At 39.8% G+C, this 25,835-nt stretch overlaps 1 protein-coding gene across 3 annotated transcripts; it reads right to left on the minus strand.

Annotated features, from left to right (window-relative positions):
• Positions 1-1,119: 1,119 nt before the first annotated feature.
• On the minus strand, positions 1,120-24,688 carry TARS1 (threonyl-tRNA synthetase 1). Of its 3 annotated transcripts, none has more exons than XM_061393781.1 (20): positions 24,641-24,688; positions 24,280-24,494; positions 19,725-19,805; positions 17,753-17,943; positions 13,551-13,674; positions 12,139-12,260; positions 11,495-11,612; positions 11,180-11,244; positions 11,015-11,093; positions 10,113-10,259; positions 9,467-9,565; positions 8,079-8,245; positions 6,773-6,935; positions 6,542-6,679; positions 6,107-6,184; positions 5,892-5,992; positions 5,693-5,797; positions 3,847-3,919; positions 2,102-2,216; positions 1,120-1,653 (listed from the first exon to the last, which is right to left on the minus strand). In XM_061393781.1, the coding sequence occupies exons 2-20, from the start codon at positions 24,334-24,336 to the stop codon at positions 1,505-1,507; spliced, it is 2,172 nt and encodes a 723-aa protein (XP_061249765.1). In that variant the 5' UTR covers positions 24,337-24,494; positions 24,641-24,688; the 3' UTR covers positions 1,120-1,504. The 3 variants fall into 3 exon arrangements, with proteins under 3 accessions (XP_061249765.1, XP_061249767.1, XP_061249766.1); XM_061393783.1 differs by lacking the exon at positions 24,641-24,688 and adding an exon at positions 15,140-15,232 and having other exon boundaries at positions 24,280-24,539; XM_061393782.1 differs by lacking the exon at positions 24,641-24,688 and having other exon boundaries at positions 24,280-24,539.
• Between the last annotated feature and the right edge of the window lie 1,147 nt (positions 24,689-25,835).

Raw genomic sequence — 25,835 nt, forward strand, 5'->3', positions numbered from 1 at the left:
CACGACTGAGCGACTGACGTGATCTGATCTGAACCCTTGATCTATCCCTATACTGCCCCTCCCCTCTTGTCTCTCTGCACTAATAACCACTCGTTTGTTCTCTGTATCTATGAAACATCCTTCTTCCATCTAGATATAGAGATCTCTATAGATTCAGAAAACTAAGATCCTGGCATCCGGTCCCATCACTTCATGGCAAATAAATGGGGAAACAGTGGAAACAGTGGCTGACTTTATTTCTTGGGCTCCAAAACACTGCAGATTATGACTGCAGCCATGAAATTAAAAGATGCTTACTCCTTGGAAGGAAAAGTTATGACCAAACTAGACAGCATATTAAAAAGCAGAGACATTACTTTGACAACAAAGGTCCATCTAGTCAAGGCTATGGTTTTTCCAGTAGTCACGTATGGATGTGAGAGTTGGACTATAAGCTGAGCACAGAAGAATTGATGCTTTTGAACTGTGGTGTTGGATAAGACTCGATTCCCTTGGATTGCAAGGAGATCCAACCAGTCCATCCTAAAAGAGATCAGTCCTGGGTGTTCATTGGAAGGACTGATGTTGAAGCTGAAACTCCAATACTTTGGCCACCTGATGCGAAGAGCTGACTCATTCTGGGAAAGATTGAGGGCAGAAGGAGAAGGGGATGACAAGAGGATGGGATGGCTGGAGATGGCATCACTGACTCAATGGACATGAGTTTGGGTAAACTCCAGGAGTTGGTGATGTACAGAGAGGCCCAGCGTGCTGCAGTTCACAGGGTCACAAAGAGTCGTTCACTACTGAGCGACTGAACTGAAACTGAAATAGATATCTATATCCATGACTCACCCTTCTTAAAAATTTGTGCAAATCTACTCTAAAATAGCTTCATGGTTGGTTTTAAAAGGTTTGTGTCCCCAAAACAGCTACAAGTGACATTCCTACAAGATGTCATCCGATGACTGAGCAGCAGGCCCCTGGTTCACACCGCAGTTTGAGAACAGAATATACTATGGGCTTGACCTCTCCACCCAACTTACATCATCTGTGTTACAAAACATAAAAGATAAATATTGGATCATGTGATTTGTTCCGGGTAGGTGTGTATGGACACGAAGGACAGAGCGGTTGAAATTTAATGTGAACAGAAATTTTTATTTTTAAATCATAATCCAATTCTAATCTTTTCCATTGATCAAATCTGAAAAAACTTAACATTTTAGCTGTATTACATTTATAAAAACATTCTTCCACATTACATTAGCACATTCCTCATGCTTTTATCCAGTGTTCAGAAATTTAATGAATCAAATCATGTTAATGTGTCACTTTTAATTACCTTCTTCAAATACGTATAGTCTAAAGTCTAAATTAAAAAACATTGATCTGCAGTAATCTCCAAAGGCTTTGCCAAATTATTCTAAGGTTAGTATAAGCTGATATTTTCCATCATACAAAGTTCACGGTAGGCAAACACGTTCACCCTTTTCCACTGAGCCAAGCTGGGCAAAGTTCTTCCTTAGAATTCTTCTTCTGCCTGTTTGCTGCGGGAGTGCTTGAGCTGCTGGAGCCGCTCGATGGTTTCCGAGATGGTGCGCTCTCCGTGCACCTTATTGTCTCTGGTACGGATATTGACGGTGCCGCTGGTTTTCTCTTTTTCACCAACAACTAAACCAAAACCCACAAAACTTTTGTTGGTGAAAAGACTCCTACTGCATATTCAAACAGAAATCCACCCTGTAGCTTCTGATTCATTAAAATGTACAGGTGACCAAATCTACTCATGAAAAAACCAAACCCAACCCACCATTCTGCAATGACTAGAACTGCTGTGCTTATTACCAAGTCACTTAATCCAGCCAACTTATTAAAAAGTCACCAGACGAAAAGCAGGAGGTGAAGGGGAGAAGATTTTTAGACAAACCTTTCAAGATTACTTGAATCTTTCAAGTTTCCAAACCCAAATGTTCCTTTGTTATATCAACAGAACAAACATACAGTTTGAGATCAGGAATGGAAAGACTACTGACGATCACAATTCCCTTAAGCCTACATCTCCAGGTTTAAAGTTTTCCTAAGTTTTGGCAGGCTGTCTTTGGTAAGTCTCCTTTCTTACCTAGGATGAAGTTATATTGTGCCAACTGTGCATTTCTGATCTTCTTGTTTAATGTACAGCCTGGATCCAGATCAATGTCCACCATGAATTTAGCATTGTGGAATTGTTGCCGTACCTATTTAAACAGAGAGAATTCTTCAGATCTCAAGGAGAATTATATTTTGATCTTAAATAATTTTATTTAACAATTTGAACAATTACACAAACATTAAAAAGGAATGTTAATAAATATACTGAAGTATATATTATCGTGATGTGGAACTACAAAACGATATATTGTTTGAGAGATAAACTATGAATTAAATAAACCACGTTAAATTTTCCATCTATCTGACAACCAATTACCATTCAATAAGACAGAATGATCTGAATGGGCCATTTTTATCTCACTAATAGGTTGTTATGCTTTAGTGATCATTAACCAATGAACCTCCTGGGATTTTGAAGTATACAAATTTCAGAAAGGTTCTTAGTTAGTTTATTACAGTGCCAGGATAAGACTACACTCTCAACTGTAACCTATTTTAAAGTATAAAGCACCAGTGCTTTTTTTCTTAACACGAGCCCTGTGCACATGTTAGTTGAGTTATTCTGCCACTGGGTAAGAAGCCTGGTAACTGCAGGCTATTTAACATCTCTGGTCTCTAGTCATTAAGGATTAATAGCAGTGTCCTCCCCCCACAACTCAGTATAATCAAAAATCCACCCCCTACATAATTTTACATGCCACTCCATCCCCACATGGAGAAAGTTAGTGTTATAGTTGAAAAGTGAGTTAACTAAAACTGACCTTTTTTCTACTGTGAAAATACATGCATATACAATAAAGTAAAATCCATTAACCGTGGAAAGCATAACTGATTAAAACGACTGTGTGAGGTGATAGGAATACAGTATATCTTGAATAGTCTGCGTATCAGTTGGTTTTTTTTAATGTTCCTTTATTAAAAGGCAGTTGAGACTCAAGTGCAATTTATTCTGATCCAGACACAGGCTGGGTTTTTTTTTCGGCTGCACACTGTGGTCTGTGATCCTAGCACCCCAACCAGGGACTGAACCCGTGCTCCCTTCAGTGGAAGCATGGAGGCTTAACCACTGGACTGCCAGGGAAATCCAACATGGTGGTTTTGATGTTACAATGTTATTCATTCATATTATAGATTTTTTGTCTAGCCAATTTATTACTTTCAGCTTGCAATTATGAAACAATGCTTTTTATTAATAATTCAACTTTTCATAATTTGAGATTCCTTAGCATGGAATTGTTGCTGTATAACAGAATAGACTGTTCTACTCTTTAAGGTGTGAGGTATGAATGGATATTCATACATCTGTTAGTAAGGTGGCTTTTTGGTAGGACAGCAAAGATTGCTGTCATACCATCAATTTGAAAAAAAGTTTCAAATTAAAGAAATGTGCTTTAGAAACAAACCAAAATTACTCTGAGTCAAAGAACAGTTTACACTACATTATGCATTTGAATTTATATGTCACACTACTTGCTAATATTAAAAACTAAAACATCAAGTGTGTATAAAACTTTCCAAATTAAGTCTACTCACCACAGAACCACATAAAAAAACATTAAAGAGGTAATATTATCTACTTAGGCTTACCAAGGACTGAAATGTAAACACTTCTCTATATCACAGCAGTTTGACTTACAAAGCATAGATATAATTTATGAGATCTGAAAAGCTGAACAACAGCTATTAAATTTAAAGACAGTCATACTTAAGGATTACCTTTTGGGCATATTCATCACATGTTGGTCCCACTGGAACTACCATTACCTGACGAGGGGACAGCCAGAAGGGCCTTTAGAAGAAAAAAAAAATATGTAATGTGAATTTGGGAACTTTCTTCAACAAGGATAGCACACTTCTTAGTCTACTATTCAGTACCTTTTCCTGAAACATGCAAGGACCACTTCCAAAAACCTGGCTTTTTTTCAATGTCCAATAAGGACTGAAGGATGATTCAGGAGCAGAAAAAAGGGAAAATCTGTAATTAAGACTTGTCTTGCTAAGCAGAGAGAGCAAAGCAACTAGAGAGCTGGGACCACGCCCCATAATTCAACACAGCAGCTAACAGAAAACACCATGCACCTACGGCTGGAGGGCTTAACACACCGACAAAGAAGAGCACTTAATGATTCAAGTTATTTTACCCCAAAGGTTATTTTATTCAAGTGTTACTGTATTATTCATTCTTCATGTAGGGACAGAGACTGTGCCTTCAGTTTATTCAAGATCCATTTTGCAGGACTCAACAAATAGAAACAGTTAGTAAGTGGTGATGGTACTTGGTAAAAGTGAGTGTGTTTTCCCTGCTTATAAAAAGGTGAGCCCATCTGCAGTTCTCCTTTCAGGGATTTCAGGCACCCAATCCCCACCGCTGCAGACTCAAGCCAGTGCTGCTCCTGGTCCCGCCTCTATTTTCAAGTTATTTTGCTACAATTAAGGGTGTAATTGCTACAGTTAGGCTGGAGTAAGCCCCAAATTGCTTCCCTCTTGGCTCAGCTGGTAAAGAATCCACCTGTAATGCGGGAAGATTCGATCCCTGGGTTGGGAAGATCCTGGAGAAGGGAAAGGCTAGCACTCCAGTATTCTGGCCTGGAGAATTCCATGGATTGTATAGTCCATGGGGTCACAAAGAGTCAGACGCAACTGAGCGCCTTTCATTTCAAGCACCAAATTAGGCTGAATTTGGTGAGTACCAAATTCCACCCCAATTGTGGGCTGTTCCCCACCTACTACAGGTTTGGTAAAGCATCAGCGGAGGACCTCCCTATTCTCGAGATTGTGCAGAGAATACTGCCCATGTTTGTTTTGATTTTGTGAAATATAACTGAAGAGAAATTAGCTTATTTCATTTATACGTATGACATCCCTAACTTAAAATGTCTGAACTAATCAAATTACAAAGAAAACTGAAGTGACTGCAATGTAATGACACAGGCTGTACAAAATGGGTGTTTCATAACCATTTCCTGTTTTCAACTGCCTTCCCAAAATGGGGCCCAGACAAAGGTGCTGAGAAAATAAAATGCACAAGTAACGTGCTTATTATCTTGCTAGCAGAAACAAACGTTTCTAGAAATGAGACACAAAAATGTTAATTGGTTTGGACTCTGTACTTTCAATCCAAAAAAAAAAAAAAAACCCCAAAAACTTGGCTTCTAAAGGGTCCAAAATGCTTATTTATTATGATCAGCAACACTGAACAAGGTACTGCTGAAAGCCTACTTTTGTTTACTCAAACAAAAAACCAAGTTTTATAAGTTCCCAAAGTTACTTAGAAAGCAATCAAAACAATAATCTTCTTACTGATGAATAACTCATTAGAAAGCATTTATATAACATTCGAACCAATCAACTGCTAAAAATAATTGCAAACATTCTTCTAGTTAAAAAACTTGGGTTTAGACTGTGATTCCTTACTTTTTAGTAAACACTTGTCATTAATTAGAAGTCACCAACTAGAATCATTCTCCCTTTCCATCATAGAACTAAACTGGACAGCAGACATTTCTGACAGTTAATTTACATCATCTGGACAAAAACACACGGAAATAATGATGCACATTACCATTTGCCCCCGTAGTTTTCAGTGAGGATAGCAATCATTCTTTCCACTGACCCCAAGATGGCTCTATGGATAATGACTGGCTTTTTCTTATCATCACCATCATGGCTAGAAAGAAAAAAAATTGTTTTCCTGTATTTTGTATATACCTTCCTTTATGTCCTTATGGAAGAATATTCAGAGCAGACACTTAGAAACTCACCTTACAAAAGTAAGATTAAATCTAATGGGCAACTGAAAATCCAACTGTATTGTTGCACACTGGTGGTACCGCCCAATAGCGTCTTTAATCTGGATGTCAATCTAAGATGCAAAGATTGGGTTCTATTAGGGGTGAATTTTTAAAAACCTTAAAGTAATCTCTTCTTCATCGGAACAGAAAAGACATATTATTCTCAATTAGACTTTGGTACTGACCTTTGGGCCATAGAAAGCTCCATCTCCGGGATTTAATTCCCACTTTTCACCAAAGTCATTCAGACTGTTTTCAAGTTGCTAAGGATAAAACAAAATGATTTAAATTTTTGTTCAAATGCAACTTCTTCCATCCTAATTTGAGACTAAAAATATTCTAACTACTTTATGGGTTACTATTCTTTGCTTTACAATTTTGTCCACCTAGACATACTCATACACAAACCCCTTTAAAGATTACAGCTTGATGACTGAAAAAACACACTCAACCATGTCTAAAATACAAAATCACAGAGGAAAAAACTGGCTTACACAAGCCTAGAAACCATTTCCAATTTTCTTTCTCTTTTATCCATTTAAAGAAGCTTGGCTTTCTCACATTATGGCGCATGCCAATTTCACTCAAGTAATATTGAAGCACACTGAACCACCACTTACTTTCTCAGCTTGATTCCATACTTCAATATCTCCAAGGAATTTTTCTGGGCGAGTAGACAGGTTCAGTTTAAAAGAAAATCCAAATATGCTATATACTGTACGCAGAAAATCCAAACAACCTTTTATTTCATCCTCAATCTTTAAAAAAAAGAGGGGGGGAACAGTGGTAATTTAATTTTCCTCAATATTCTTGACATGTCTTTCAAAGTGTTTCACCCCAGAATCTCATACCTGCTCCATGGCACAGAATATATGAGCATCATCTTGCTGGAACCTTCGGACCCGAGTAAGTCCTGTGAGTGCTCCTGACAGCTCATTCCTATGAAGCACCCCAAAATCAGCAACTCGCAGAGGCAACTCTCGCCAGGATCTTGGCCGATGATCAAACATGAGGCTAAAGAAGAGGGCAAAGAAAAATCCACTGACATTTAATTTCACAAGAACACAACTGCTTCTCTGATACTGCTAAGAAAGGCTGCCAAATACTGGATCTAGCTGTTCACACATCAAAAGTCTGGGCTTTTCTAAGCACTAGCATGAATAAAGCAGCAAATAAATTATAATACAACCATCCATGACCAAGCTAGAATAAAAAATGTATTTCCATTAAGTCTGAAGTCTTATCCTTGTGCTCTTTGAGGATGGCCTTTAAGGCTCATATTGTAAAGAAAATCTTAGCTATAGAAACAGTGGAAATGAAAGTCTGTACTTAAGCTGTTGTGCTATGCAAGTCACTTCAATCATGTCCAACTCTTTGCTACCCTATGGACGGTAGCCCACCAGCCTCTTCTGTCTGTGGAACAGCAAGAATACTGGAGTGGGTTGCCATTCTCTTCTCCAGGAGATCTTCCTAATCTGGGGATTGAACCTGTGTCTCTTAGGTCTACCTGCATTGGCAGGTGGGAGATTTTCCACTAGCGTCTCTTGTACTTTCTTACTGCTCCCCAAAGTGCTTTAGTTCCCGGTTAGTCTGAAAGTGCTTCAGAAACTTTGAAGAACCTGGGAAGACTAAGAATAAACTTGAACTTGGCTCCCTGACTTACAAGCCAGGGCCCCCGTGGAGACTCCTCCGTTTCACGCCCTCTGCCCTCGAGGCCTGGTGGCTGGGACCGGTGCCAGGAGCTATGACTTGACCACCTGCAGCCAGCCACAGCTCTCCCTGGTCTGCCCTATGCTGCTCCTCACCCAGCTTCCAAGGATACAAAGTGAACTGCCTCAAGGCAAGGAGGATTTTCCAAGGATGTCAATTCATCAGCAGGAGGTTCTGATGCATGTATCTTAAAAAAATAAATAAATAAAAGTCTCCCCTGTTCTGTATCCTGTCTGTTCACTGATGCTGCCCCAATGCCACTCTTGAATGTCTACAGATCTGAGGATCTAGCTGGGCACAGAAGATGTTACACCACTGCACTTACGATACATTTAAATACTCTTCTGATTACATCATTGTTTTCTTTTTAAATACTTTCAAAGGAGGAAAAACAATCTAGGACTGATTGCTGAAAATCTATGAGAGAAACTCAAAACTGCTGAATACCAGTGTCCCGGGCAGTTCATGGGTTTCAGAGCAAACAGCTCCTTTTCCACTTCAAAGGAGAACATATTCTCGCTGTAGTGCTCCCAGTGGCCCGAGGTCACCCAGAGCCGGCTATTATAGATGTTCGGGGTGACCACCTCCTGGAATCCTCGTTTCCTGTATTCACTCTGTTAGGAAACAGACACAATGCATGTAGGGAATACATGCTTACACATCAGGTGCAAGGAACAATTTCACGAGCCATTGTCTACCATCTAGTAAAGTTCCAGATGCACATCTTAAAATCGCAAAGCTCTGCTGGGAGGGATTCACCCAAGAGGAAGCCCCTGACATGTACAAGAGGAGGGTACTCCAGCACAACTGGTCACACGGGAGAAAGGGAAATGACGTCAGTGCACCCAGTAAGCACAGGGCACACTGTGGAAGTTAGACGATGGATTAATACTGAACAGGTGAAAATGAACTGGATGTATACTTATCTGAAGTGAAAATCACAGGGCAGACTAATACACATCAAGGCTTCATGCATGTAACTTTGAAGCACACAAACACATAATTTAGATACGTATTTATACGGCAGATGTAAAAATAACATGCACAAAAAGGATCCATCCATGCTAACTTTAAAATAATATATAGTTTCTTCTAGGAAAGGAAGGAAGTAGATCAGAAAGGACTCTTAAAAGACAGTTCCTCCCCCCTTACCATGTATATATTACTCTGTTGTTTAGTTGCTAAGTAGTATGTGACTCTTTAACCCCACTGACTATAGCCCGCCAGGCTGCTCTGTCCATGGGATTTCCTAGGCCAGAATACTGGAGTAGGTTGCCCTTTCCTTCTCCAGAGGATCTTCCTGACCCAGGAATCAAACCCATGTCTTCTGCATTGGCAGGAGGATTCTTTACCACTGAGCCACCAGGGAAGCCCATGTATTACTCTATCTCAATAAAAAACCTGAAGCAAATATAGCCCTATTTGGATATGTTTTAATTAGGAGATGAGTACAGAGATACTGGTGGTGTTATTCTCTATAAATATACGGTTGTCACAGTTTACAAAGAAAAAAGTAATGTAAAGATTAACTTGTTTTTCAAAGAAAATACAAATGAACGGTCAGAAAGCCACAGATCTCCCACATAAGGGGTTACGGGCCCCATTACAAGCTCACCAGCTTATCTCATGCATATATACCCAACTATATGGACTAGATCACATATTAGGAGGAAAGAATTTTTTATACATTTTATGAGACCTAATACATACATTTTCATTTATTCTTTAAAATGTTTCTTCTCAAACACAAGGTTATCTTTCCCTCTGGCAGACCTTATCTAATAAAATCAACTTATGTCTTAAATCTATAGAAGAAAAGAATGAATACAGCTTACCCTGATGAATTCAATAAGTGTGTTATAAATGTAGGCTCCCTTGGGCAGGAAAAAGCAACTCCCAGGGCTGAGTTCATGGAAGAAGTAGAGTTCTTGGTCCTGGGTATACAAAAGCAAAAGGAAGTTTATACACATATCATGCCCGGCACAGAGTGAACACACTTGTAGAAATGAATATTTTTTTACCAAACTTAACTTCCAGTTTAGAAAACATTCAGGGGTAGAGGAATAAAGAAAAGGATACCACAGAATCCACTGGCGATGCTCTGTGTCATCTTGGGCAACAAGCAGATAAACATTTCTGGGACTTAAGTTTCCATGTCTTTCAAGTAAGTCAGCGAGAACAGGGAATTTCAAAAGCATCTCCCAGCTCTACAAAATGCTGTTATACTTCTTTTACAGAAAAATGTAGGCCATTAACATGTGGTCCCAATAAAAAGAGTAGTTAAAATCAATTTCTGCACAGTACTGAACACACTCTAGAAAGATAATGTGGACAATGAGTAAGTAATTTACAGCTTTTCCAGGACAGTACAGTAAGTCCTTGAAAGCTACAGCACCTCTTCAGAATTAAATTCCCATTACCTGATACAATTATATTTCAAATGACAATCTGGTCTACACACATTGTTCTTTTTAAACATACCCTTCCAATTTTCCTATGATCTCGGTTTTTAGCCTCCTCTTGGAACTTCTCCCATTCTTTCAACATCTTAGGATCTGGAAAGGAAATGCCGTAAATTCTCTGTAGAGTCTCCATATCTGACTTGCCTTCCCAGTAGGTGGAGGAATTCTGAAAAAAGGGAATAACCATGAGATAATGTTCAAATTCTTAATATCTCATTTAAGAGTTACATGTTATTTCTCACAGTTACATTATGGGTCAAATTCGTATTTAGCCCTTATTTCAAGAAAAATGGCACAAAAAGCCAACATGTAGTATATAAGCATCTCCCAGTTGCTGAGGTCTGTCTAGAGTGGCTGTACTCATTCCACAGAACGAAGCTAGTTGCTTAATCCTCTCAAAATTGCCCCGTTCTCAATACCCACTGACATCACAACTCCACAAACAAAACTGACTTTAGAGGCACCTTTCTTTCACAAGAAGATTGGGCAAAAATGGAAAATCAACCAACCAACCAACAACAACAAAAATCTTACTGGCATGATTAGTTTGGTTAAAAAAGAACTTGGGTAATTACCACCTTAGACATAACAGAAGGCAAAAGCACGCACCCTCCAGTGAGTCGGTCTCAAAGCCTGACTGTGTGATTTTGTAAGTCCACCCAAAATCCACCACCATATGCTCTGGTGATGGGTGGTGAGTCTCTCAGTCACTGCTTGAGAGCATTTCAATTAAAAAAAAAAAAAAGAAAAAGGCTAGTGACACACAGTGCCCACAGTCAGCAGACAGCCCAAGGAAAAAATCCACCCTTACATATGCAAGAGAAACATGGCTGAAAAGAGAAGGGAATGCAAGTTTAAATAAACATACATCTTTAGTGGATAAGTATGTCTATATAGAGCCCCCAAAGTTATACTGCTTACTTTGTGTATTTTCAAAGTCTTGATTTTGCCAGTGTGTCTGACATGAGGACCCCGGCAGAGATCTATCAAGGGGCCACATCTGAAGATTAAAAAAAAAAGGAATTTTAACAAAGACTTACATTGACATATACAATAGTAGTATTTAACGACACTTGATATTCTCACCTATAGACTGTGGTAGTTGGAGTATTCACTTTTTCATTCAAAATCCTGCATTTGAACTTGTTGTACTGAAAATAGAAAAAATTATTTTAAAAAATAACCACTCTTTAATTTTTACTTTTAAATACTGTAGCTAAAATACAATTTGAAGTATGTCTAAGCATTCTATGACTATAAATGTCATACATGTTTTTAAAACATTTGTTAAATTTTTCTAAAGAACAGGATAGTCATGGACTTAGTACACTAAGCCCAATGTACCTTAAGTAACGTTAATGAGTGAAACAGAAGTGGAGGCCATGTTACAGTTCAGTTTACCTTAAACATTTCCAGTAAAGTTTCCTTCTTAACTTCTAATCTTTCGAAAGCTTGCTTTTCTTTAATGATTTTCTTACATAAAGTCTCCAAAGAAGAGAAATCATTGCTGGACACACCCCTGAAGAATAAAATAGAATTAATCTCTTTCTATCCCATTCTACTCACACCACAGCTTGGGGGAACATGTCTTCAGAATACTTCAAAGGTTTTAATATAGAAGATTAGACCCCGACATCATATATTAAGAATTTTAGACCCTTGCATCATATATTAAGAATTTTTAAACTAGACATTTTTTTTTATAAACTATTTCTATATTTTCAGTGACTTTGAGCTTGCTCTTCATGAAGGCCATTCCCACACATTCCACTAGGAAAGGAGAGGTTCAACCTTCATTTCATTTCCTGACATAGATGGTTTAGGTCTATGATCTAAATCACCTTCATTGATCTAGAACAGAGCTCTCAAGAAAGTCTTTACTACTTCATGAGTTACTACAACACTTCAAGTTTTCTCAGCAGGAATACTGGGTAACTGTGAAGCAATAAGCTTTATATCATTTCTCCTTTATTGACAAATCTTTAAAAATAAAGTATGAACCCAGAGTAATTCAGATTTTTTCTTTATCCAGTTACACAACTTACCCTTCTTCGAGGTACATGTCGTAATAGAATCCGTTTTCTATTGGTGGTCCATAACACAGACACCCACCATAGACTCTTTCCATGGCTTCACCCATTATGTGAGCACTTGAGTGCCAATACACCTGAAAATCCAAAGAAAAGTACGGTGGTCTGAGTCTGGGAGTACAAGCTGTAAATTAATTGCTTGTTTTGAAAGATATATAAAGTTTAGTATAAAGTAAATTTAAGACAAGAAGATCTAAATTTATAAATCTACAGATTGCAATGTGATTCTATTCAGAGCCAAAAGGATTTAAAAGGATTCTAATGACTAAATTGTATTTGTATCTTAGAAATTATCTGTTCAAACTAATTAAAATACAAATTAGCATCATTAATTAAATGGGATGGATTTTGTTCCCTGAAAACAACAGGTACCCACCACATGACTGTCTTATTAACTGCAGTGGCCCAGGGTCTTTTGAGTCAACCCCACGGGCTATGCTCTGGCTTTTACTTGGCTATGGAACATCATTTACGAGTTATACCTACTTTTTTTCTTATTGTGTTTAGTTGCTCAGTCGTGTCCAACTCTTTGTGACCCCATGGACTATAGCTCACCAGGCTCCTCTATCCATGGGGATTACCCAGGCAAGAATACCAGAGTGGGTTGCCATGCCCTCCTCTCTAGATGTTCCTGACCCAGGGATCCAACCCAGGTCTCCCACACTCCAGGTGGATTTTTTACCATCTGAGCTACCATGGAAGCCCCTTTTTCTTATTGGCCTCAAACAACACACAACTAGAGCCTATAATACAATTTAAAACCAAGAACAAACATATGGACCTTGAAATCAAAATAAAAAGTAATAAGTAAATTTAAATTATCATAAAAAACTTAAGGACTCCAGAGTACATTTGGAAACCGTCGATGCATCTAAGCAAATCACCGTCACTAAAACAAAATATTTTATTTTTTCTTATATGGTATTCCACCCTGGAGAAATAAGGGGGAAACTCTGCTGTCAAATGCAGACTGATTTTTATAGTGCTTTCAGCATTTTAAAGTAAGAAAGATATGAAAATCAATTGTCCAAAAGGAACAGAAATTTGAATCATTTCAAATTTAATAAATAGATACATCTTGATTAAGTGTTGACAAATAGTGTAGTTAACAATTTTTACTTGCTTAATCAATTTCTAATAAAATTCCGAGCACTTTTCCCTCAGTGAAGTATCTTGAGTAAGAATAAATTTGTATTAAGTGCACTTCTGCACGTCTTAATTTTATAAAACAAGCACTTTTACTCTGTTTCCTACATGAAAGACAAAATCAAGACTTCAAATATGACAATGAGACATCAACCAACTTTAGCCACTTGCTGGCTTAAATAATAAGCTGGAAAAGACTGTGAATCTGAATAAAAACTTACTGCTTGAGCTTCCTCATCCTCAAACTTGAGCAGCTCCAAGGTGCAATCTTCCTCCAGAGGACGGTCTAGGTCCCAGACGGCTTTATTCACCTTAGCAATGACAGTGTTGTCGGCCAGGCCTTGACTGAAAATATATACACACATGTATAAAAACATAAGATTCTATAAAAAAGAATCTTCTGCAGCACAACAGTTGATGTGAGAACTGAAATAAGAAAACATTATATACAGGCATATCTCGTCTTTTATTACACCCTGTAGATATATATACACACACACACATATATATATTTGTGTGTGTGTGTGTGTGTGGTAACCCTGCATCAAGCCTGTCGGCACCATTTTCAGAACAGCATTTGCTTACTTTGTGCCTCTGTGTCACATATTCTTAATTCTCACAATATTTCAAACTTTTTCATTATTACGATACTTGTTGCTATGGTGATCTATGATCTTTGGTGTTAGTATCAAGATTTGCTGCAGGTTCAGATGATGGTTGGCATTTTTTAGTAATATAGTATTTTTAAATTAGGGCATATACTGTTTTTTCAGACCAAACTATTGGACACTTAATACATTACAGTATAATGCAAACAACCTGTATATGTACTGTGAAACCAAAAAATTCACGTAACTTGCTTTCCTGTGATGGTCTGGAACTGAACCTGTATTGTCTTTGAGATTTGACTGTGTATTATTATGGTGATGTACATTTAACTTTGTGAAATAAAATTAAAAAGCAACAAAATTCAAGATAGTCCCTAAGAATATAACTAGAAGATTCTGAAAATTCCAAACACTATTATTTGACATCTAATGCTTCTTGTTTAAGCAAACATGGCAACTGTAATAAACAATAACTTCCAGTAGTTTACATTTTAATTTCTTCAAAATTAGTTTTCCATAAAACCAGGCTATTTAGACTCCAAAGGAAAAAAAAAGGTGGGGGGAGATAGGCTGGTTCTAAATAACTTCTCTGCTTTTCTTCTGCTTGAAATCTGTAACAGATCTTTCCTTTGAGAGGCGACACTAATCTCAGAATTCTGCAAATGCCTAAGATGATATTATTTACAACATACATGTGAAATAAAATGCTACCTAATAAAACATTTTATAATACGGATAAAAACGTCACCTAAATACACAGTATGAAGTACAAGTTATGAGGTGTCAGACCACACCAGGTACAGAAGTCACAGGAGTTCTGAGGAAGTAAAAGCAGCACAGATCAGAGGGGCCTGGACAGGCTTTCAACATAAGTAACCCGACAGTCCAGTGGTTAAGAATCCGCCTTCCTTCCAAAGCAAGGGACCCGCATTTGATCCCTGGTCAGGGAATGAAGGTCCCACCTGTTCCGGGCAACTAAGCCCTCACACCACAACTGCTGAGCCTGCATGCTCTAGAGCTGGGGTACCACAAATAGAGAGAAGCCCACACATTGCAATGAAGAGCCCACGCGCCATACTGAAAGATCCACATGCTGGAACGAAGATCCATCATGCCAGAACAAAGACCCAATGCAGCCAAAAACAAACAAATATTAAAAAAAAATAAAGTACCCAGGGGCTGAAGGATCAGAAGATTTGGACGAGAAGCAAAGGAGAGGAGTTGGCACTCCAAGTGTGAGAACAGGCATGGATGCAAGCAGAGATATGTTAGGAAAGGTACAGGAAGCTGTGTGGCTCAAGCAGGATTGAGTATGGTTAGTCAGATTACAGATGCAAACGTGCAGCTGGAGAAACAACAGTCTATAATACTCTAACCTGACAAAAGCAGGCAACACCCTACACCATGAAGCCCTCACACTGAGTCTTAAGTCTACCACCAGCAGGCTTGGGCTAGCTGAACTTGCTGTGGGAGCTGGTTCACTCCTTGTTCTGTTTGAGGGTTTACAGCCTGTTTATATATCCTTCCCCGCTGAAGCATCAGAACTGAAGAACAAATGAAAACACATTCCTATCCCATCTTCAGTGTTCCCACTGAATTTCCCATGTATTGTATCCAATGTTTCCTTTCTTCCTGAGATCAAAAGGATCGAATAAAAAATAAAATGTGTACATTCACAAAAGATACATGGAATTGTCAGAGGGAAGCATATTTTATCATACTTGTGTAAAACAGTTGTCAAAAGATTCAAGTACTGATGAAAGGTGATTAATATTCTCTGTATTCTTTGGGAAGAAAATAAGTTTCATCTTAGGATCTAAAAGGTACTCTGAGATGCTAACAATTTTGAAAATGTAGATTACACATGAATAATACTGGATCATTTCAATTTTTCAAAGAAGGGGTAAAATAATCTACAAAGTAAGATTTGGAAAAAACTTCAAAGAAAAACATTCTGAAGCAAACGGAGCAGCCCCCCTCCCTTTTTTCCTTTCATATATTTACTACAAATCACCTGAACCTTTAAATAGCCTGTTATTCATGCTATACATTTTCACAGAACAAGAGGTTATTCTGGACTTTTGTAAAAATGTCATAAACACTCTCACTTTCATATCACTAACTTAATTCTAGGCCTAGAGTTCACAAGTGTCTTACATGATTCAACTTAAAATTTTGATGTTTCTCCCAAAATATTTTCCGACTAGTTAGCCTCAATGGAAGCATTAATTCAAAAAAAAAAAAAAAAAAAAAACGGAAAATTATTTTCCAATTGGCCCCTTGATAAAGTACAACATAATCTGAAGAATGTTGTAGTATGTAGAGAACGAGTTCCTGGACTGACAGGAGCCTGGATTTTAACACGGACACAGCTACAATCTCATTGCACAAGAATGGAGAAATCTCTTAAACAACCAACGTGTAAAATTCTCTCTCAAATGAAAGGCTGAACTGATACTTAAAAAAGTCTGTCCATATATCCAGTTATATATGACCTCACATGGAAACTTGCTTAATATTCTTACCACCTTTGGAGTAAAGTAGAAGTACTTTAAGTAGAAATACTTGTCGAATTAATAGCCTTCCCTTTGTAAGAAGGCCAGGGCATACTGAACACATGGCTCATGGGCCTACCTGCTCCTACTCCCACCGGCTGCATAGTGGGCTTGCCAAGAACCAGCTGTGTGTGACGGCTCCCAAATTTGTTTGTGCACGTGTTATTGTATCTCTTAGGTTCAACAATATGATAGTGATGATAATCATTTCTGACAATTCATATGATGATTTCAGTGGTTTCAGCTCAATATGTAAACATTATAAGTAAACAGAAACAGATAAATAATACAACAAGGGAACTACAGTTTCTGTGAAAACCAAGTTGAATGTTTGAGAAGGCTTGATACAGGCAAGTCACTTAAAAAAAATTGTCAAGTCAGGGGTGGATGAAACAACTACACACAAATCTGGAAGGACTTTGCACTCATATGGCTTCTCAAGTGTGTTAAAATAATGTAAAAGTTTAATTAGCACTCCACCCACCCCCAACCTTGGCTTTATAGTCGTATTAGTCATTTTTTTATGACCGTAGTTTGCCAATACCTGGTAGAAAATCTAGGTATTGATTTACGCCTTTCCAACTTTATCGTTTTTTGATAAACTTACCAGCTATTCATCCCTATCATATCACATTAAGAAAGCATTTCCTTTATTACAAAGTATGCATATAATTCTCACTTACCTGAAATAACTTTAACCCAGCCCAACAGAAGTTTGAACATTAGATTTACAAAAATAATACACTTTTTCTTGTGTCATGTTAGTTTTTTAACTTTCCCATTTGAGATGAGCTGCTTTCAATTTTAATTTTTAAACTGAGAATTTTAGTCAAAATAGATGAAGCAGTTTCTACTTGCTTATGTGACATTTTATGATCAAAGTAGAAGAAATATATGAGGATATGCAATCCACTCCAGTATTCTTGCCTGTAGAATCCCATGGACAGAGGAGCCTGGTGGGCTACAGTCCATAGGGTCGCACAGAATCGGACACTACTGAAGCGACTTAGCATGCATGCATGAAGAAGAAATATACAATCTTTTGGAAAATACGACCAAAGTCTTCAAGATATTCACTTTGAATTTTGACCACAAAGCTCTAAACTGTTTTTATTTTTTAAAAAACCCGAATAAAGTAAATTAAACAATAAAAGCATTGAACAGGAACATAACTGTTATGAGGATAAAACCTGGCAAGATAAAAAAAAAAAAGAAGTTTAGTTACAAACAACAAATGGTCAAGACAGATATAGCTCATACCTAATTCCACAAGCAATTTGATATGGTGTAGTTTTCCAGGATTCTGCATCTACCTGTTTACCATCAGGCAGGGTGACTTTAATGGGCTTACTATCTTTTTCTGCCTTTTCTGCCAGAATGGAATCATGTTCTGCTTTTAGCTTATTGTACATCTCAAGACGGGTGTTAATATATTCGGGCCAAGGATTCAACTGCAAGATAACAAATAAATAGTCAGTAAATACTCGCAGTCCTTTTCATATAGAAAAGCAAAAGAAATAATAATAAAAAGATTTATCTTATGTGAAGTAGTACTTCATTTTTTCCCCTCTTACAAAATTTCCTTCTCATTTCAATCATATTTTTTTCTTGGCTTTTAATTTTTTTTTTTTTTAATGGAAGAGTCTTGATCTCTTTATAACTCCCTCCTACCACAGTCCTTCCCTTTCTTTAGTCATTCAGGTGCTCTTCGGGGGCTTTTCATTAAATCATCACAGGGGTCCATAATCCTTGATAGGAAAGCACCAATAAATTAACTGAAAACTCAGAGCCCATCATTCTATTAATACAATCCTGCTCACATTACCTGGTCCCACCTACTCAGAAGCATCAGTACGGTCCTACCCACCCACATAACCCTCTCCATCTTACTGCCGTTTATCTCCACATCCATTCGGCACTTCCTGATCAGAAGCACTTAGTGTTAAACTTAACTTATTCACCACTCATGGAGCAGATACTCTCTGTACCTGGCCCTACAGAGGAGAACAAGATCTACCCGCTGCCCTTAGAAGGGAAACCAGACAAGTACATAAATGATGGGAGTATGGAGGAGGAGGAAAGGTCTTGGATACCTCATTGTACACTTTTTTTCCAGACAGATCACTTAACATACATATTCAATCACATCACACACACAATTCTTGATTCAGAAAAGTCCTCTAATTATATCCCTTCTTTCCTATTTCCAGGCTAATTCTCAAACTTTAACAGAACAGTATGTACTACTCATATTGAATGTATAAAAAAGAAATTAGGGAACATAATGCATTTTCTTACAAATTCTGAAATTCAGTCAACAATTCCCCCCACACTTACAGTGGGATACAATGGACAAAACATAACAGAAATGGTTATGCAGGGCTCTAAGCAACACTTAATGGTGCTTGATCACCTACAAACTTACCTTTCAGTAAGTGGAAGTGCTCTAAGTTTATCAATTATAAAAAAGAGCTCTTAAATCACTTTACTGTGCTATAGCATACTTCTTAAGAGCCTATTCCTTTGTTCTTCTGTCTTTTGGTCGTTTTCTAAAGAGTCTCTAATAAAACAGTTGCAATGACAAAAGCAAAAAATGAAGCCTAGTTCACAGCAGTTCAACTTCAAAAACAAAGTAGGAAGACGAGTCTCACCGCCTCCTACGGCACCCAGGAACGAGGTGGATTCTGGGATGACTCCTGAGGTGTCAGTTCCTTCCAGCATCTGCCTGGTGAACTGAAAGCATTTTCGCTACACGTGTGAGGCCTCAAGGAGATTTGCCCTGCTTAAAACCAGTCCCTGGTGGCAGGTCCAGGTGGAAACAGTGTGAATGGGGTGAAGGAATGGGGCTTTCTTTGGTTTCCCTTGTACTCAGTATAAGCTCAAACACCAAAGTCTCTCAATGTCTCATTGAATGAAATGGTCAGAGGGCTAGCACCCAATCTGGCAACTGAGTAATTATCACAGTCCTCTTTTTGGCAACGTTTGTTCTCTGTTTTTCATATCTAATCCCACAGATTATCTTACAATCATACTTCAGCTATTTTTCTTTTTCAATAACAAGTAACCGCCAGTCTTTCTTTCCCTCTTAAGACTTTCCTGGCTCTTCTCCCTGATTTTTTCATCTTGTGCCATCTTAAAATTCCATGAAAACCATAAGACTCTCACATAGGACAAGTCTAAGACAGCTCCCTGCCCTGTCAATCTCTGATGAGACAGCCCTGAAAACATTTACCTCTGCTCGACCTCCATCCCCCGATCCTTCTTTATTCTTCTTCTTGCTTCCTTCCTTTTGTTTCTCTTCACCAGCACCTACCTAAAGAAGCAAAAAAGATATGAAGGGTCTTTATTTTCATCTAATTTGACACCGATCCAAGCTGCCCCTAGGAAAGTTTTGAGGATGTTATTTTAGCATCTGTTTTTTAAAAAAGTGGAAATCTGATTTTGAAAGAGGAAATTTCACCACTGTCAAAGATAAGTTCAGTTCAGTTCAGTTCAGTCGCTCAGTCGTGTCCGACTCTGCAACCCCATGAATCGCAGCACACCAGGCCTCCCTGTCTATCACCACCTCCCTGAGTTCACTCAAACTCATGTCCATCGAGACGGTGATACCATCCAGCCATCTCATCCTCTGTCGTCCCCTTCTCCTCCTACCCCCAATCCCTCCCAGCATCAGAGTCTTTTCCAATAAGTCAACTCTTAGCATGAGGTGGCCAAAGTACTGGAGTTTCAGCTTTAGCATCAGTCCTTCCAATGAACACCCAGGACTGATCTCCTTTAGGATGGACTGGTTGGATCTCCTTGCAGTCCAAGGGACTCTCAAGAGTCTTCTCCAACACCACAATTCAAAAGCATCAATTCTTCAGCACTCAGCTTTCTTCACAGTCCAACTCTCACATCTATACATGACTACTGGAAAAACCATAGCCTTGACTAGACGGACCTTTGTTGGCAAAGCAATGTCTTTGCTGTTTAATATGCTATCTAGGTTGGTCATAACTTTCCTTCCAAGGAGTAAGCGTCTTTTAATTTCATGGCTGCAGTCACCATCTGCAGTGATTTTGGAGCCCAGAAAAATAAAGTCTGACACTGTTTCCACTGTTTCCCCATCTATTTCCCATGAAGTGATGGGACCAGATGCCATGATCTTCGTTTTCTGAATGTTGAGCTTTAAGCCAACTTTTCCACTCTCCATTTTCACTTTCATCAAGAGGCTTTTTAGTTCCTCTTCACCCTTTCTGCCATAAGGGTGGTGTCATCTGTGGACTTCTTAGAATTCAGTTCAATGCCAGGAAGTCACAGAAAGTTTTAAAGCAGTAAGTCTTGTGCAAGACACCAACAGCAAGAACTAGTCTTAACCAGTGGTTCTCACCCAGAAGCAGTGACTCGTTCAGTGAACATTTGGCGATGTCTGGAAACCTTTTAGCTTGTCACAACTGGGGAGTACAATTGGCATAGACTGGGTAGAGGCCAGGGATAGTGCTAAGCATCCAACAAGGCACAGGACAGCTTCCCACAACAAAGAATTATCCAGTTTGTAGTGTCAAGAGCATTGAGGTTGAGAAATCCCAAACCACATTAAGGGATACTACAGGGAACGGCTACCCACTCTAGTGTTCTTGCCTGAAGAGTCCCATGAACAGAGGAGCCTGGTGGGCTATACAGTCCATGTGATTGCAAAGAGTTGGGCACGACTAGCGACTAACAGTCGGACACGACTGAGCGACTTCACTTTCATGCATTGGAGAAGGAAATGGCAACCCACTCCAGTGTTCTTGCCTGGAGAATCCCAGGGACGGGGGAGCCTGGTAGGCTGCTGGCTATGGGGTCGCACAGAATCGAACACAACTGAACCGACTTAGCAGCAGCAGCAGCAACTAACAGTACTACACTACTACAAAGAGTATCGTCTCAGAAATAAACGACTTACCTCCCTGTCACTGCTCAGACAGAAACATCTTAAAGCAAACACCGCATAAAAGTTTTACCATCTACAGAGATCCTCCACAATCACCTCGGATTCTCACAGAAACACCGTGAGATGGCTATCATTATTCCATTTTATACATGATTAAATTAGAAAAAATTAGATAATTTTTCTATGTTCAGAAAATCTTTAAGTGGTAGGAAGAAAAGACACCCACCCAGAAGCTGACAGTGGTCAACTCTAAGGGAGGAAGTGATCTTCAGCAGTGAAAGAGCAGAACTGGGGATGGGGGTGGGGTGGGGGGGCACAACACTTTAGTTTTGTAAATGTTTTTGACCTTTGAACTTTTTAAAAACAGTTCAAGATATATTCCTACACCATAAAATGCACCCACAAAAAAAAAAATGCACAATTCAATGGTTTTTCAGTGTATTTACAGTTGCCCAACTATCACCACAATCAATTTCATTATCCCCAAAGAAAATCCTGTACACATTAGCAGTTATTCCCTCGTCCCCCATCTCCCCAGCACTTGGCAACAACTAATATTTCTGTTTCTATAGCCGTGCCTATTCTGGCCATTGCATACAAATGGAATCATACGATAAAGTTATTTGTGACTGGCTTCTTTAAGCCAGTATATGATTTCAAGATCATCCACACTACATGTATCAGTACTGCACTCCTTTTTCTGTCAAATAACATTTCATTATTTACCCATTTACCACTTGTGGACATTTTGATTGTTCTTTTCAATTTCATAAAACTTATGACTTGCATCACTTAAAACACAAAACAAATTGTAAAAATATTACTCCCAATTTCCTTCTGAGCTAACACTTCCCCTACTCTGGGATTCAGGACTTAATGAACTTTTAAGGTTCATCTACAGCCAACAGCTGACCAATGAATACACCTTAAGTCCATCTAGTCAAGTAAAGTACTGACAGGATTCTAAGATTAATATTATATTAATCTTATATTAATTAATATTATATTAATTATAACATGGTAGTGAATATTACATAATATATATTATATATAATAATATATACTACATATAATATACTGACTCTTTGTGACCCCGTGGACTGTAGCCCAGCAGGCTCCTCCGTCCATGGGATTCTCCAAACAAGAATACTGGAGTGGGTTGCCGTTTCCTTCTCCAGGGGATCTTCCCCACCCAGGGATCGAACCCGGGTCTCCTGCATTGCAGGCAGATGCTTTACCCTCTGAGCCACCAGGGAAGCCCAATATATAATAATAGGATATAACAGTGAACATCAATATTATTAATAACTAGCCAAGTATTCAGGTAAAAAGATGGATACAAAATTAACTGCAGGTCTATCTATGAAAATTGAAAATGGAAAGAGAAGGAAACAATTCTGTTTTTCGGATTAAATGTTTTTGGTCATATGGATTCTGCTAAATGAAACCAGTAACGATAAAGGAGAGAACTAACATCAAGGTTTTTTGTGTTCTAAAACACCTCTCCATTTGACAAATGAGGCTAGTGGCTAAAAAGAGTAAGTAACTTTCCATTTGCATACAGCTAGTAAACAGGGTCGGAGAAGGCAATGGCACCCCACTCCAGTACTTTTGCCTGGAAAATCCCATGGGTGGAGGAGCCTGGTGGGCTGCAGTCCATGGGGTCGCTCGAGTCGGACACTACTGAGCAACTTCACTTTCACTTTTCACTTTCCTGCATTGGAGAAGGAAATGGCAACCCACTCCAGTGTTCTTGCCTGGAGAATCCCAGGGACGGGGGAGCCTGGTAGGCTGCTGGCTATGGGGTCGCACAGAGTCGGACACGACTGAAGCGACTTAGCAGCAGCAGCAGCAGCAGCAGTAGTAAACAGGGTTTCCCTTGTGGCCCAGACGGTAAAGAAACCGTCCGCAATGTGGAAGCCTTGGGTTCGATCTCTGGGTGGGGAAGATCCCCTAGAGGAGGGCAAGGCAACCCATTCCAGTATTCTTGCCTGGAGAAATCCATGGACAGAGGAGCCTGGTGGGCTACAGTCCATAGGGTCGCAAAGAGTCGGACACGACTGAGCGACTAAGCACAGCACAGTGAACAGCAGAGCCGCGATACTAAAATGGGTCTCTCTGGAACCCTGAGGTCCACTTCACCTTTCCAGTAACAATTGGAAACGTGACGGGGCAGCCGTTCTTTATTTCCAACGAAAACAGAACAAAGATGGGCAAGTGTATATACTATATATTTACGTAAAAGCGATCTGAACTTTCAACCCAAAAGTTGGTCCACAGAACAGGATTGGGAAGATGTTCCCAAGCATAGTATGCCACTAAAGCGAAAAGTTCAGGCGTAAAATGATGAACGTTTGTCAATGTGATAAGGCAAGCCTCTAGCATCGGGCAGAGGATTGTGTAACTTCTCTAGAGTTTGTCAGATGGGGTGGTCTCCACCGTTTATTATACACTTGGGCAGATATCGGTGACTTGGTTTTCCCTTTCTTAAACTGGGTCTTTTACCCGTACGTGATTTTACAATTAAATGAGGCTCCGCAACATTCTTTCCGACTACAGTGAGCCAAAGACGCTAGTCTAGAAGCCCAAAGCTCTAGATTCTAATTCTGTCTCGGCTTCTAATTAGTTGTGTGGCTCTGAGCAAGACACTCAGCGTCCTCATCTACAAAAAGAGGATGGACTCAGAGATGGTCTGCAAGGCCCCGACCTGCTTTATGAATCTGCGATTCCTCTCCAAAGGGGACCCTGACTCGTCCGGGAGTTCCATCGCGCCCCCAGCCCCAGGGTTCCTCCACCCCTCCCTCTCCCCATGTTGGGCAACACGGGTACAAGAGCGCCAGCGTTGCCTCCGGGCTCCACTCAGCCCACTCACCGGCTTCTCCTCGTCTCCCATTTTCGCTGAAGGGCTACTGGCCTGCTCCTCGGACATCCGCAAACCACCAAGAGAAAACTAAAGCCCAGATCGACGGCCAGGAGGAAAGGACAGCAGTCGCCAAAAAGTGGGCAGTGGCGACTGGGAGCACTGCGCTTGCGCCACGTGGTCCACAGCTGATGCAATCTGAAAGCGCCCAAGCTCCGCCTCCTAACCTGATGGGAGAGCAGGCAGCTAATCGACAACGCGGAATAGCGGGCCCTGCTTTCTCTAAACCAATGGAAAAGCGTCTTTGGCGATAGCCCTTCTCGGAAATCAGGAAGCGGCGGGGCGGGGAGGAAACTACAGAACCTGCACTCACTCCTGGCGGGTTATAGGGTTATCTCCGGAGCCCAGAAGTCCGCAATGCGCGTGCGCCTTCTTCCGGGCTGACTCCGCCTATTACTCCAGGGCCCTTTCGGCCGCCGTAGCGAGCAAGACGCGCTAAGTCTGAGCTTCCGGAAAATTTCGGGTTATCTGTTCCTGGCCCGCTGTCAGATACTGGGGTAGAGGTCAGAGTTCTTTGCTGCTTTGGCGCTACCTGACCTGGCGTGACTGCTGAGTTCTGCGGACTTTTCCCGGCTCTCAAGTCTATGGCGGTGAACCGAGCGAGGCCCTTCTTCTTGCAATCTGGAGTTCGCAAGACCTAAGCCTTGTTGATCAGGGGACGAGCGCCTTTCCTCGGACATTCATTATTATTACACGCCACCTCCAGTCTATATTGCATCAGGGAGCATTTCCACAGAGCCTATGAAAATGCAAGGAAACTTTACTTAAGGAAATAACCACGCCGACTCCGCGGATTCTCCCACACAGAGGTCTCAGTGTTTGGAATCGAATGGCTCTATTTCCGTTTATTTTATCAGTCGATTTAAAACAGTCGCTGTTTTGAAATCAGAATCATAATGAGCTTGTTTACAGTTTATGTACTCCACCGAGTTTCATGGATTGTACTTTCTAAACATCAGTCCTCGACAACTTGCCTCCAGGGTCATCCTTTCACGAAGCTCAATCAATAGCCTCCTAACCCGATTTCTTGGGTTCATTTTTTTCGCATGACAGCAGTTTATTTCTCAGTGAATTTCTTTTTATTATCCTTTCACAAAGGAGAATAGTCTTTTTTTAAAAATACAAATATGATCGTGGCAACTTCTAGATTAAAACTCTTCTTTAAGTGGTTTTCAGTGTAAAGAAAGTCATGGTTTTGAAGGTCTCTGACTGCCCAGCTTTTTCACTTCCCCACCGTACACTGAGCTGCAACCTTCAGTTCAGTTCTGTCGCTCAGTCGTGTCCGACTCTTTGTGACCCCATGAATCGCAGAACGCCAGGCCTCCCTGTCCATCACCAACTCCCGGAGTTCACTCAGACTCACGTCCATCGAGTCAGTGATGCCATCCAGCCATCTCGTCCTCTGTCGTCCCCTTCTCCTGCCCGCAATCCCTCCCAGCATCAGAGTCTTTTCCAATGAGTCAACTCTTCGCATGAGGTGGCCAAAGCACTGGAGTTAGCTTTAGCAT

Source organism: Bos javanicus, chromosome 20 (assembly GCF_032452875.1).
Source record: "Bos javanicus breed banteng chromosome 20, ARS-OSU_banteng_1.0, whole genome shotgun sequence".
Taxonomy (NCBI): Eukaryota; Metazoa; Chordata; class Mammalia; order Artiodactyla; family Bovidae; genus Bos; species Bos javanicus.